General features: G+C 50.1%; 1 protein-coding gene across 1 annotated transcript in view; it reads left to right on the top strand.

Moving 5' to 3' along the window:
- Positions 1 to 5,293: 5,293 nt before the first annotated feature.
- Positions 5,294 to 13,640, top strand: part of NXN (nucleoredoxin) — a 57,949-nt gene continuing 49,602 nt past the window's right edge. Inside the window, exon 1 of the mRNA XM_063146798.1 lies at positions 5,294 to 5,713. Within this exon, the coding sequence (XP_063002868.1) occupies positions 5,294 to 5,713 (420 nt within the window). The remainder of the gene's footprint in view (positions 5,714 to 13,640) is intronic.

The raw sequence follows: 13,640 nt of genomic DNA, 5'->3' as shown, positions 1-13,640 counted from the left end.
CAATCCCATGCATGTTTAGACAGGAAAAAGTCCTACAATCCCAAGCACGTTTAGACAGGAAAAAGTTCTGCAATCCTATGCATGTTTCAACAGGGAAAAGTCCTACAATCTCATGCATGTTTCGATGGGGAAAAGTCCTACAACCCCTTGCATGTTTTGATGGGGAAAAGTCCTACAATCCCAAGCACGTTTAGACAGGAAAATGTCCTACAAACCCATGCATGTTTAGACAGGAAACAATCCTGCAATCCTATACATGTTTCGACAGGAAAAAAAGTCCTACGACTCCCATGCATTCCACAGCCAGCCATGCTGGCAGTTGTAGCAATTTTCTATCTAAACAGGCATAGGGTTGCACCCTAAAAGGAATAAAATTATAACAGCTAGGTGATCCCACTGCAATGCTTTCTGCGGCCACTGGGTGTCATTCATGCCCCATTAGCTGCTTTGCCAGCATTTCAATTTGAAAGCCAAATGACTCCCCTAGCCAATTTTGGAAATCTTGGCTATATGGCTCCACGGCTCCTGCAAATAAGAGGTGCTGCATCCAGAGAATCCCCGGTTCAGTAGGGCTGGGAAAACTGCCTGAAACCCAGCAGAGCTGTTGCTGCTCAGCGTCTCCTACCCAGGGCTAGATGGACCAGTGGTCTGACTAAGCCGCTTCCGACATGTGTGAGTCCACAGCGCAACTGGTGACTCAACCAGGTGAACCGTCCTTTTAGCATCCTTCCTTTTAGGCGTGAACTTGTGTGGTTGCGTGCCGATCGTTTTAGAAGCGCAAATGGGGCTGCCCCCAAAATAAGGTCCCGGCTTCTAGCCTTCTACCTTCTCGAGGTGTATGTGTGCTTTCCCAAGGTTACCTGCACCAAACAGGGACATTTCGGGAAGGAGCAAAGCGGAAAGGGTTCCACGAGGAACCCTCCAGCTACATATCTAGCTATAAAAATGGTGAGATTTGGGGCTGGCACCTGGCTCCCCAAGGACTCAACTCTAGACGTGTTTAGACAGGGGGGAAAGCCCTACAACTCCTAGCATTCTCCAAGGGCCCACGCCCTAGCAGGGGGACACTGGCAAAAGCCCCCTATACCTGTTTGCCCACCTGACTCTGGCCCAGACAACGGTGGTGATGTGAAACAGCAGCAGATGGCACGGCCTAGCAGTGTCAATGAGGAGGAAGAGGAGGAAGAGGAAGAGCAGCTGTGACTCCCTGAGGGATGGGGACTTGCACACAGCCCCCCAAAACCTAGAGATGACACTGAGCCAGGAAGTTCATACCTACCCCTTCCTGCAAGGGTTCAATGCGGCACACACATGCACGCCCTACTTTCTTAGGCTCACCCAGAGAGCACTGTGACTGGGCAAGGATTTGAATTCAAGACTCCACCGCCCTCCGAAGCCGGACGTTCTCACTACTCCACCGCATTGCTTCTAGCACTGTACCCATTTCGCAGACGAGTGGGTTTCTGTTTGCTTTCGCTCATGCTGTTTGTGGCCCACCGACGTTTGGGCCTACGACACCCGGCGTTCCTGACCGTTGGCCAGGCTGACTGGGGCTGATGGGAATTGCAGTCCGAAACATCTACAGGGCACCGGATTGGGGCTTTTTGGTCCTTTCTATAACCAGTCCCCATTCCCCTCCTTTTTAAAACTGGCGGGAGCCCCCCCCCCCCGGTCCGCTTCCAAATGAAAGCGTAGCCCCAAACAACGCCGGCGTTTGCGCGTCTTACTCCAAAGCAGGCCCTGTTCCATTCTACGGGGCTTACACCTGGGGAAATGTGGAGAACGGGAGTAGAGCCTTAACATACATTGCCCTTGGTGAAATTCGGGAGATGTAGGAAGACCTCCTCCTCTGCGTGTTTACTTGGAAGTAAGGCCTACCTGGTTCAAAAGGGCTTGTTCCCTCGTAGGTAAGCACGTATAGTGGGATCAGAGCCTTTCTTGGGAGAAAGGAAGCGATGCTAGATGCATTGATCATTGATAGTTACAAAAGAAACTATGTGTTTATATATATATATATATATATATATATATATATATATATATATATATATGAAGCTATAGGTAGATATAGATGGACAGTTATGAATAGATCGATGTGGATAGATGATAAATACAAGGGAAACTCTTTACGTGCATTGCTTTTATTTGTATTGATGGATTGATTACCTTTCTCCCGGCGGTTCACGAAAATCAAAGAGCACATGCAAAAGGCGTTGTAAAATATAATGGCATAAAACAGCAGTGTGAAATTGTTCACCCGGAGTAAAAACCCGCGGGTCAAAGTGCAGAGATTGAAAAGGCGGAATGCTGAAATTGCTCGGGAAAATGAAAAGGTCTTTGCCTGGCGCCAGGCGGACCTCTCCAGGGAGTTCTTTCCCGAACCAGGGTGCCACAACAGAAAAGGCCCTGCTCCTGGTAGCCCCCTGCCGATTCTATCTATCTAAAGAATATATAGGATCGATTTGATACAAAGGAAGCATATGAAAGGCAACTGATAGAAATGGGTAAGAACATGAGAAGATCCCTGCTGGATCAGACCAAGGGTCCATCTAGTCCAGCACTCTGTTCACACAGAGGCCAACCAGCCATCGGCCAGGGACCAAGAAAGCAGGAAATGGTGCAACAGCACCCTCCCACCCATGTTCCCCAGCAACTGCTGCACACAGGCTTACTGTCTCGAATACTTGAGATAGCACACAACCATCAAGGCTAGTAGCCATGGATAGCCTTTGCCTCCAGGAATTGATCCAACCCCCTTTTCAAGCCATCCAAATGGCTTTTAGACGCTGGGCGAAGACCTTTTTATTTTCTCAGCATTTTACCAGTCTAGCAATTAGATTTTAACGTTGCCGTTTTAACTTCGCATTTTAAACCGGTATTCCTTGCTTGATTTTTATCCAGGCCGCATTCTTATACTGTATTTTTACATCACACTTTTTATACTGTTCGTTTTATATATCCAACGGCTTCTACGCTTTATAATTTCCGTAAACCGCCCCGGAGAGCTTCGGCTACCGGGCGGTCTAAAAATGCATCCAATAAATAAACAAACAAATATATCTAGACGGTAGAATAGGTACAGAGGAAGTGATGCATCTAAAATACATCGCTTTTTATACGTTTCGTATGTTTTTAATCACTTTTATGTATTTTATAATATTTTGGTATTCTGTGTTGTTCCCTGCCTCAATCCGGATGGAGAGGCGGGAATTATTATTATTATTATTATTATTATTATTATTATTATTTATTTATTTATTTATATAGCACCATCAATGTACATGGTGCTGTACAGATAACACAGTAAATAGCAAGACCCTGCCGCATAGGCTTACAATCTAATAAGTTGTAGTAAACAATAAAGAGGGAAGGAGAATGCAAACAGGCACAGGGAAGTGTAAACAGGCACCGGGTAGGGTGAAGCTAACAGTATAGAGTCAGAACAAACTCAATATTTGAAGGCTATAGGGAAAAGAAAAGTTTTTAGCTGAGTTTTAAAAGCAGTGATTGAGTTTGTAGTTCTCAAGTGATCTGGAAGAGCGTTCCAGGCGTAAGGGGCAGCAGAAGAAAAAGGACAGAGCCGAGTAAGGGAAGTGGAGGTCCTGGGGCAGGCGAGAAGCATGGCATCAGAGGAGCGGAGAGCACGAGCGGGGCGATAGTGTGAGATGAGAGAGGAGAGATAGGCAGGAGCTAGACCGTGAAGAGCTTTGAAGGTCAGCAGGAGAAGTTTATATTGGATTCTGGAGTGAATTGGAAGCCAATGAAGAGATTTCAGAAGTGGAGTGACCTGGTCAGAGCGGCGGGCCAAGAAGATGATCTTAGCGGCAGAGTGGTGGACAGAGACCAGCGGACTGATGTGAGACGAAGGAAGGCCAAAGAGAAGAAGGTTGCAGTAGTCCAACCGAGAGATAACCAGTGCGTGAACGAGAGTCTTGGCAGAAGAGACAGACAAAAATGGTCGAATCCTGGCAATATTATACAGGAAGATACGACAGGATTTAGCTACTGCCTCGATGTGAGGAGTAAAGGAGAGCGAGGAGTCAAATATAAAGCCAAGACTACGAGCTTCCTTGACCGGAGTAAGCGTGACATCGTTGACAGTAAGAGAGAATGAGAGGTGAGGAGAAGGTTTAGGAGGAAAAACAAGCAGTTCAGTTTTTGCCATATTAAGTTTCAAACGACGATGAAGCAGCCAGGCTGAGATATCTGAAAGACATGCCGAGATACGATCGTGAACATCAGGAGAAAGTTCCGGAGATGAGAGATATAATTGTGTATCATCGGCATACAGGTGATATTGAAGGCCGTGACATTGAATAAGCTTACCCAAGGGCAGCATGTATAGAGAGAACAACAACGGGCCAAGCACCGACACGCTGAAAGAGCGACCCTCTAGATAGGAGGCGAACCAGTTATAGACAGAGCCACAGAGTCCAAGGTCATGGAGGGAATCTAAGAGAAGATCGTGATCTATTATTATTATTATTATTATTATTATTATTATTATTATTATTATTATTGGGTTCCTTGTAGGAGAAAAGGCAGGATATAACTGCAATAATAAAATAAATTTATTTTATTATTGCTTTCTCCGCCGTGGCACCCCAGTTGTGGAATGGGCACCCCAGTTGTGGAATGAGCTCCCCAGAGAAGTCCACCTGGCGCCTACACTGTACCCTTTTAATCGCCAACTGAAGACCTTTTTATTCTCTCAGTATTTCAACACTTAATTTTAACTTAAATTTAAATTTTACTGTTTTAACTCTGTATTTTAACCTTATATCAATTTTGCTGCGTGGTTTTATCCTGGTTGTGCTTTTGATACTGTATTTTGTCTTTGTGCTTTCAACCTCTTGGTTGTTTTATTGTGGTTTTGATTTTGGTGAACCGCCCAGAGAGCTTCGGCTATGGGGCGGTATAGAAATGAAATAAATAAATAGATAGATGGATGGATGGATGGATGGATAGATAGATAGATAGGAAATAGCTCTCCCTCCTCCTCCTGAGCAAGGCGGCGATCCTGGGTTGGGCTTGCCCCAGTCGCGCGTAATCCTCGCGCGTAATCCCGCCGAGGCCTCTCCGGCGAGTTCGGCCCCCTTGGCCGGGGGGCCGGGGGCGGCTGGGGGGCCGGGGGCGGCGCCTGCCGGGCCGGGGGCGGTCCGGGGCTGCGAGGCGGTCCAGCCCGGCCGCGCCACGCGGGGCGAGGCGAGGCTGGGCTCGGCGGGGCCGGGAGCGCCCGCTGGCGGCCGCGGCTGGCTGGCTGGCTGGCTGGCTGGCTCGGCGGGGCTCGGGCATGGCTGCGTCTGCGGCGCTGGCGGAGTTGCTGGGCGAGGCGCTAGCGGCGCCCGACGGCTCGCCGGTGGCCACGGCGTCGCTGCCGGCGCGGGGCGTCTCGCTGGTGGGGCTCTACTTCGGCTACTGCGGCGCCGGGGCGGCCGGGGGAGCAGGAGGAGCAGCGGGCGCGGGCGGCGGCGGCCCGGGCGCGCAGCTCGCTGCCAGCCTGGCCGCCTTTTACGCGCGCTTCCAGCCGGCGGCCCGCGCCGGAACGGACGCCGGAGCGGCTCCGGACCCCGCGCCGCCGCCGCCTCCTTCTCTCCCGCAGCAGCGCCTGGAGATCGTCTTCGTGTCGGCCGAGCAGGACCAGCAGCGCTGGCAAGAAGCCGCCCGGGCCATGCCCTGGCTGGCGCTGCCCTTCGCCGACAAGCGCCGCAAGGTAGGAGCGCTCGCCTTCCCACTCGCTCGCCCTCGTTCTTTTTTTTTGGGGGGGGGGTGTTAGACCACGACGACGTGGGAACGCGCGAACACGCGTGCAGAGTGGTTTGCATCCAGGAGGGGGCTCTCCGCGCGCTACGTTGGGGACGCGCGGACACGCGAGTGGAGAGCGGGGCGATCCGCTCGCTGTACCTGTGTGAACCCTCCACGCTGGAGCGGGTTCCCTCACTCCTCAAGCCCACACTTGGGGCGGGGACGCGGGCCTGCGTGGTGGTGGGGCGACCATGGATCGTGGCCTCTGGGCTGGGGGAGCCCCCCAGTGCAGGGAGTTGGTGTAGGAAAGCGATCCCCCCCCTCGACTTCAGTGGGGGGGCCTACCCCCAAGGTAAATGCGCAAAGGATGGCGAGGCTTGTGCAGGTTTTTACATTGGGCCCCTTACTTTTTCTTTCAAAAGTCGTCCCCCCCCCCCCAGCGATTCCTGATAGTATCCAAAGCACTCTTCAAAGTGGAGTTACTTCGACCGGGTTTAACCAGCAGGCTGCAAAAGGATTTACTAAGTAAGCGAATCAACAGCTCTAGACGTTACTCGGAGGTAAGCCCCATTGAATTCAGTGGAGCCCCCTCCCAGGTAAGTGGCCGTGGGAGTGCAGCCCGTGAAGGCTGCAGTCCTGTACCCTTTTACCTGGGAGTCGGTGCCATTGAATGCAGTGGGGTGTGCTTTTGAGTAGGCCTGGAATTGGGGTTGAAATGTATGGGGCTGGCTTGCCAGGAACCTCCATTTCTATTTATTTGGTGGGTTTAGATGCCGCTTTGTGGTGGGACACCCCCAAAGCGGCATTTCTAAACTGTAACACCCCAAACACTTCTTAAAGCCGTGGGACATGTGGGCTCATGTGTTAAAACACACGCACACCCCCAAAGAATAATTAGGGATGGTTTCCCACGATTGGCATAGCTTTCGATTACAATTTAGGACCAGCCGTAATCCAGAAGAAAATAAATAAATCCTGTTTTGGTCCTCCATCAATCCCGGATGTTTTTTTGTGGGGGTGGGTGGGACTTCTCTCAGTATTCTGCCCCCTTTAAAATCGGCAGAAAGCCTTCTGCAAAGCCTGTCCTTATTCCACCGGAGTTAAATCGGATTAAACTCCCATCTTGGTTTGGGCCTTGAGTCAACCGGATTAGAGACGCTGGGGTTACACCCCATTGGGATGTTCTGTTCCACCCCACGCACAATTTTCCTTCTGGCGTTCATTACTTCCCATTTTTCTTTGTCTTTGTCAGCTCCGGAAATTCTTGGCCTGGGTTCTAGTGGGTTGACCCTGGCACGGTGTGTGTGCGTATGGAGGGCAAAGAAAACCCCGTATTTCCAACTAGCGCGGCCCTCCCTGAACCCGGCGGTCCCCAGATATGTTGTACTACAACTCCCATAATCCCCAGCCAGTCATGGGAGTCGTAGTCCTGACCGGAAGGCACCAGGCTGTGGCAGATTGAGAATCTTCCACCTGGAGGCAAAACCTTTCATCAGGATGCAAACGAGGTGTCAATAAAAAACGATCTGATACCCACCCAAGTCCTTGTGTCCTGAAAAATTGTCTTCCGGAGAAGCCTTTGAACGCCAATGTGGTTTGGATTCTAATTCAAAAACTTCCGGCGCGCACACCCAGCGGGGCAGAAGAATGTGTGCATTTTGCGTTCCCATGGGTGCCGGAGTGACAATTTGAACGGATCCAAGTTAAGGCCTTAATGCTTTGCACTAATAAAACCCAACAACACCCTAATACTTTTGCGGGATAATAGCGTGAATCCTGTTTAATCCCAGTGGTGGCTTTAGGGTAGAATTTGGGGGCAGATGTGCCTAGAAGTGATTTGCGTGTGTCCGGACCATCCGACTTTTTTCCGAATAAACAGATATTGAAACTTGTCCTGTTTCAATCCGCTCTTTAATCAGAACGACGAGGACTAGAATTTTACGTTGCGTTTGGGGCGAAGAGGCCGGGCACCCATTTGGCATGCAGGTGGCACCAATTCCTGGCATCTCCTCTTAGGGCTGGGGAAAGCTCCTGCACAACTCCTTGGAGAGCTGCTCCTTGGAATTTAGACGTTCTTACGATTAAAATCCCGACCTGGTAGAAGGCAGCTGCGTTTCTATCAATAGCGTCCTATTCGTTCAAAGCACAATTCCGTTGGCCATCACCTCTCTGTATGAGTCAGTGCCCTGGATTTGCCTTCTTCCTGCTTCTACTCTGTGAGACCCGAGTAAAATTCAGCTGTGTTAGATCAGTTCTCTCAATACAGGGGACGCAGTAGGGTTATGCGCCCGTAGAAGAGGCTGCCTGTGGTCTCTGCGTGAGCGCATGCTCCAAGCTCACCCCCTTCTCCTTGGGAAATATGCCCAGATGGATCAAGGAGTCATACAGAGACACAAGAGGCTGGCTTTTCTGTTGTGTGTGTATGTGTGATTTCATACTCTTGTCCTCGAAAAGTAAACCTTTGCAGGCGTAGGAGTCAAGGCTGTCTCAAATTCTACTTTTAAAAAGCCCAAATGCTCCGGCTGTTGGATGTTTTGGGAAACACAGAAGCAAGCTTTCAGACGTCACTGGTCTCTTTAAAAAATGGCCAAGTAACTTGTGGCGCCTGCCAGGCCTGTGCACAGAAATGTACCCTGCAAATCTGCTTGTCTCTGAACTCCCCGCAACATCTTGGCTGTGTTGCTGCACCGGACAAACCGGGCAGAGAGATTTCTTCCGGGATCGTTCCTCCCTCCTGTAACATCCCGGCGGAGAAAGAGTCCTGTGTAACTCGAAGGCTTGCATGTTATGTTGGGAACTACGGATCGATGCGAGTAAAGATGCTGTTGCGTCTCCCGTGAACACGACTGATTGGCGCGCCCGGCAAGTTGGAAGAGACCACGGACGCTGCAGTCTAGACAGAACCGCGGCTCGAGATTCCATCGACGGAGTTTGGCTTGGGAGTTTTTCAGCGGCCAAAGACCGTTTCTCCCTTTTAGATGAAACTAGAAGATAATCTGTCCTGAAAGCCGTCCAGCGGCTGAATGCGGCATCCTGCCGGGTTATTATTTTTTAATTCCTTTCTTTCTTGCGTGCCGATTGGAACGGAGAGCGTACTGGCCGGCCGTGCACCATGGCCGTCGGACTCTCAGGTTTCTGCTGTTCCCAGAACGCGCGGCATGTGCTGCTCCAAACATGTGCTTTTTCCTCCTTCAGGCTTGAAGCCTGGGTAAAAAGCAAGTGCAGAGCAGCGACGGGCTAGCGGCTGTGATGTCACCGACACATGTCTCTGCCCCGATGCTTGGAGGGATTTTGCAGCTGTTTTAAAAATCGGTATGCTGTTTAAAACCCCACAAAGGATGGATGCACGAATTGGTAAACTGTGCACATTACAGCTGTCTTTTACTCTTGAGGGGTCAATCCGGGGGGGCGGGGGGCCTTCCCCATTTTGGTTTGCAAATTTGTGAGTACCCAGGTTGACGCTGGAGGGGAGGAGCATATTGTGATCCTGAAATGCTTTTGTTTACGCAAGAGAGGCTCGGAGTGGGCAGGTTGCCAGGGCACCTAAATGTTTCCAGGTAAGGCTTTCGCTGTCTTGGGAGTGGAGATCTTGCTTTCTCTTGCCACTACGTTAGCCAGCCTTTCCCCAACCGTGCAGCCTGGGGATGATGGGAATCCTAGTACTCGCACATGTAGAAGGCACCAATTTTGGGGGAGGTGGGCTTTCTTAAGAGAATGGAAATCGCTCGATTTTGAAGTATTTTCTACTGAGTTCCGCCCACTTCTGCTGTCTGTTGGCTCCTCCTGCTGACCTTTGACCTCTCCTTTCATTGGCTGATCTCCTGAATGGATCAGTAGCACTGCCTTATGGGAATCACGCCACGGTCTCTGCTCCCAAAGAGTTTGCAGTGGAAAATGTGCCATAAGGGAGTCAACAGGAGATTTGATGGCAGACTTAGTTGCTGTAATAACAGTATATTTCACAGCGTTAATGTGGCGATTTATTTATTTAATAGATTTATATACCGCTGATTATTATTTTTAAAATATTTCTTAAGTGGTTTTCCTCCTCCCCCTCTAGTAAACGCTATTGATTTTGAAGGGAATTAATTTCAAGCAAGCAGGCTTAAGTTTATGATTCACTTCTAGTTACCAGGGTGAAAAAAATGCCTTTTCTTCAAGTAACCACAGGCATCCAGCAATCGCAGAGGTGGGGAGAGGAAGTGATTTGTCTGGTGGCTTATGAGCAGGCTAAAGACTTGAGGACTTTAACTAGTTTTGTCTCCAGAGGTATTTGTTGGCTTCAAAGTTGACTTGCAGCTGAACTCATGCAAAGCTATCAAATCTACTTGCTTGAGCAAGGAGTTCCGTTGTGTTGGCTTCAAACTCATCTTAAAGCTGCAGCTGAACTCTTGCGAAGTTCCCATGGAATGAGCCTGCAGGGGAGCTGAGCTCTTGCAAGGAGTTCCGTTGCGTTGTCTTCGAACTCCGGCTTAAAGCTGCAGCTGAACTCTTGCAAACCTCCCGTGAAACGGACCTGCAGAGCAGCTGAGCTCTAGCAAGGAGTTCCGTGGTGTTGGCTTCAAACTAGGGTTCAGAGCTGCACCTGAACTCTTGCAAAGCTCACGCTGCTTCCCCCGAAATGAGCCTGCAGAGGAGCTGAGCGTTTGCAAGGGGTTCCTGTTCGGTTTGAGGTCTGCCTTACCGTGAAGAGATTGCATGTCACCAATGGCAACTGCACATTGTGGAACTATAGATGCAGTTTGGTTGAAGCAAACAGGGATTGAAGTCATTTTGGGGAGAAAGCGTATCAGCTGGCAAAATGGTAGATTTAACCTTCAGAGTGGTCTGCTGACCTCTTCATCGTGGTAGAACTGAGTAGAGATAACCTGGCACTCCTCTCCCACCACCCTGGATGGTTGCTAGGCAACCTCCTGGTGCTGTTGGATGGTTGCTAGGCAACTCCTGCATCATTTCCCTTTTCCCATCAGTCGCTGCCCCAGGATGGCTATTGGTGAGGTGGTAGTAATGGTGGGAGTAGCCATCGCCTCAGACATTTCTGAGAGGGCCTAATCCGTCAGTGGTCAGGCGTTGGGCTCAGAAACACGGATATCTTGGAAGATCCAGGAAAACCACAGCATCGTCGTTCTCCAGATGTTGCACAGATGTTCCACTTAGCCCCCAAAAAAGCGGAGGGAAGAGACAAGGCGGTTATAATATTACTGGCATATGGAGCGAAATTATTGTTCCCTTAATCCTAAGAAAGTGATGTGTTTAGCTTCATGGCTTGCCCCCCGGCCCTGCAAACTAGTCTACAGATTTTGCTGCCCCGTCTCCCCCTCCGGGATATTTTCCGTTAGTCGCTCGGGGCCTCAAAGGAGGTAAACACACACACACCATACGCTCAATTTGTGTGTGTGTTTTATTTAAAAAGAAAGCTTTTGTGCCTGTTCGCCTGGGGGATAGTTCTCCCTCGCCAAAGGCGACCAGGCCCTGTCTCATGGTGCCTTAGCTAGTGGCAGTTTTGCTTCTCTCTCCATCAAGAGGTTAATAAAAGAAATTGATCTGCTATATCTAGAACTGGTTACTTCTGGGGCGGGTCTGTGTCAGTATCTCTTTTCCTGTTGCTAAATTGTTACTTTTATTTTATAAACCAAACATAGGAGGCCTTTAAGCGCAAATCTCTCCCTCCCTTCTAACTCTTTTTGCCTGTTTGTTTTGGGTCCACGCAAGTGTTGATTTTTCTGGTGTTCTTTATTTTTTTCCAATTTTGTAAGCATCCGCGGTCCGCAGGATTGCCGGCCGCCTTTCCTTTCTGCGAGGGGGAGAAATTCTAAATGGTTTAGCAGCGACGTGAGGCTGAGGATTAAAATTCTTGAGCAGCCTGGCGGCTAACCCTCTCTCTCTTTTTCTCTCTCAAATTATTTTCATGTTCTTTGATCCCTTTTGGGAAAGAAGATGAAGTTTGCGCTGCAGGAAACACAGACGATGGGTCCTTACATTTTCCTTCTCCTATCTAGACTAAAACAGCCGGACTCCCCCCCCCCCAAACCTGGCGCCTGCACGAATGGTTGCACTACAAATCCCATGTGCCCCATTCGGCATGACCATTGGTGGTGATGGTTGTCTTCTTAGCACATCCGGATGACCCCAGGGTTGGGAACAGCTGGTATAAAGGATTTGGGACAAACCTGACCTCCTCCCCAAAAACACCACTTGGTTCTGTAGAAGAGCCTGCCCGCTGTGTCTCAGTATGAGATCTCTGCTCCGGCCATGTCGCCTTCCAGTCAGCCTCCAGTAAACCGGAGGGCAAGTGGGTAATCCTTCACGGGATGCCTCTCAGCCCTTGCAGCGGAACTCCCGGCCCTCGCAGGAGGCTGCCCGTCGCCGCTCTTTGCGAGTTGCTTTTCTTCGGCTGCTTGCCTCCCGGTTGTGAAGCTGCCCAGAATGGGTGACGTGGCGAAATGCGGCGGGGGAAAGCAGGCAAAATTCTTACTCTCGTCACCGCCCTCAGAGTAAAACCATGCTTCCCCATCCCTCACGCCCTCTGGACTGCAGCCCCCATCATCCACAGCCAGCGTGGCCGATGGGAGTTGTAGTCCTTTGAGGGCCTGTTTCTTCGTCTCCCTTGAATGAATTCTGCCAGTGTCTTTTTTGGGAGCGGGGTGTTATCAAAGGTAAGCTTCCTCTGCTGTGGGTTTTGGTTCGTGTGTGCGCGCGTGTTTGGTTCGCCAACCCCTGCCTCCACATCTGGCTGAAACCTGGCGATCCGGCCCAGATGTGGCCGCTTGCATCGAGCATAAAAGGTGATTCTGCAAAGGCTGTTTTTGTGGTGATGTTGAGGCTTGAAAGGATATAGACTGCTCTCCCTCTGCCTCCATAGCTCACCGGCTCCCTTGATTGGCCAACGTCCAGTTCCCTCCACGGGTGTCAGACTACAATTCCCATCAACTCGAGCCAGCTAGCTAGGGGTGATGGGAGTTGTGGGCCACATCCGGAAGGCACCAGGTTGACTCGGTTAGGTGGATGGATAGATATATTTGATCAGCTTAGGATCAAAATGTTTGGCTGAAGGTCTTGAAGCCTCTCCGGCCTTCGGCTGGGATTTCTCTGGCTTCCCTTCCTTGAAAGGCACTGACTTTGGCGCTCACCCAGCCGGTTATGGAATGTTCACAAACATTCCAACTGCTCAGGAACTTAAGCACAAAACACAAACCCGCAGCCTGGCAACTTGTGAGGGACGGGTGAGTCCATCGGTGGAAAAGGCCATCCACTGGCTGGAGTCGACGGACAAAGCTGAACGGATGTCTCTGGGGGAACGCGTGCTTATGAGCGTGTGAATGGAGAACGGATGTAGAATAGAGTCACCAAGCCAAAAAAATGCGTTTGCGGCTCTCCAATTAGGTTTATAATGAAGTTGATGGACCAGAGCCCCTCTGGTAAAACATAAGAGCCTTGATGGATTAGATCCATCTAGGCCGAAATTCTGGTTCCCACTGAAGCCTGTTAGATACCACTGGGAAGATCACAAGGAGGACGTAAGAGTAATAGGCTATTTGCTATGTGAATAAATGCTTCTTTTTGACTAAAATCTCCCACTATTCAAACTTGTTGGGTAACTTGCATTGGCTTAGCTGCTGTGATGTCACAGCGAGCCCAGGCAGCCTGGTGCAGGGCTAAGGAGAACTTCTAAACTGAAATCTAGGATTGTAAAGCTACAATCAGTACGTTTCTACTGTTGAACTGTGCCATGCACACATAGCTTAATAAATTTTTGAATGTCCAGGGAACTTGTTGTTTATTATTTAGTCACCTTTTTTGTGCACCTCATCCCTAAAGCTCACGGGAAGTGACTGTGCGAAGTTTGTATGCGGCTAGTCACCTCGGGCGAGAAGGGATCTCCTCCAGCCGACCAG

This window comes from Elgaria multicarinata, chromosome 22 (genome assembly GCF_023053635.1).
Source record: "Elgaria multicarinata webbii isolate HBS135686 ecotype San Diego chromosome 22, rElgMul1.1.pri, whole genome shotgun sequence".
Classification (NCBI taxonomy): domain Eukaryota; kingdom Metazoa; phylum Chordata; class Lepidosauria; order Squamata; family Anguidae; genus Elgaria; species Elgaria multicarinata.
Note: the sequence above shows the minus strand (reverse complement) of the source record. Positions and strands in the feature narration are given on the sequence as shown.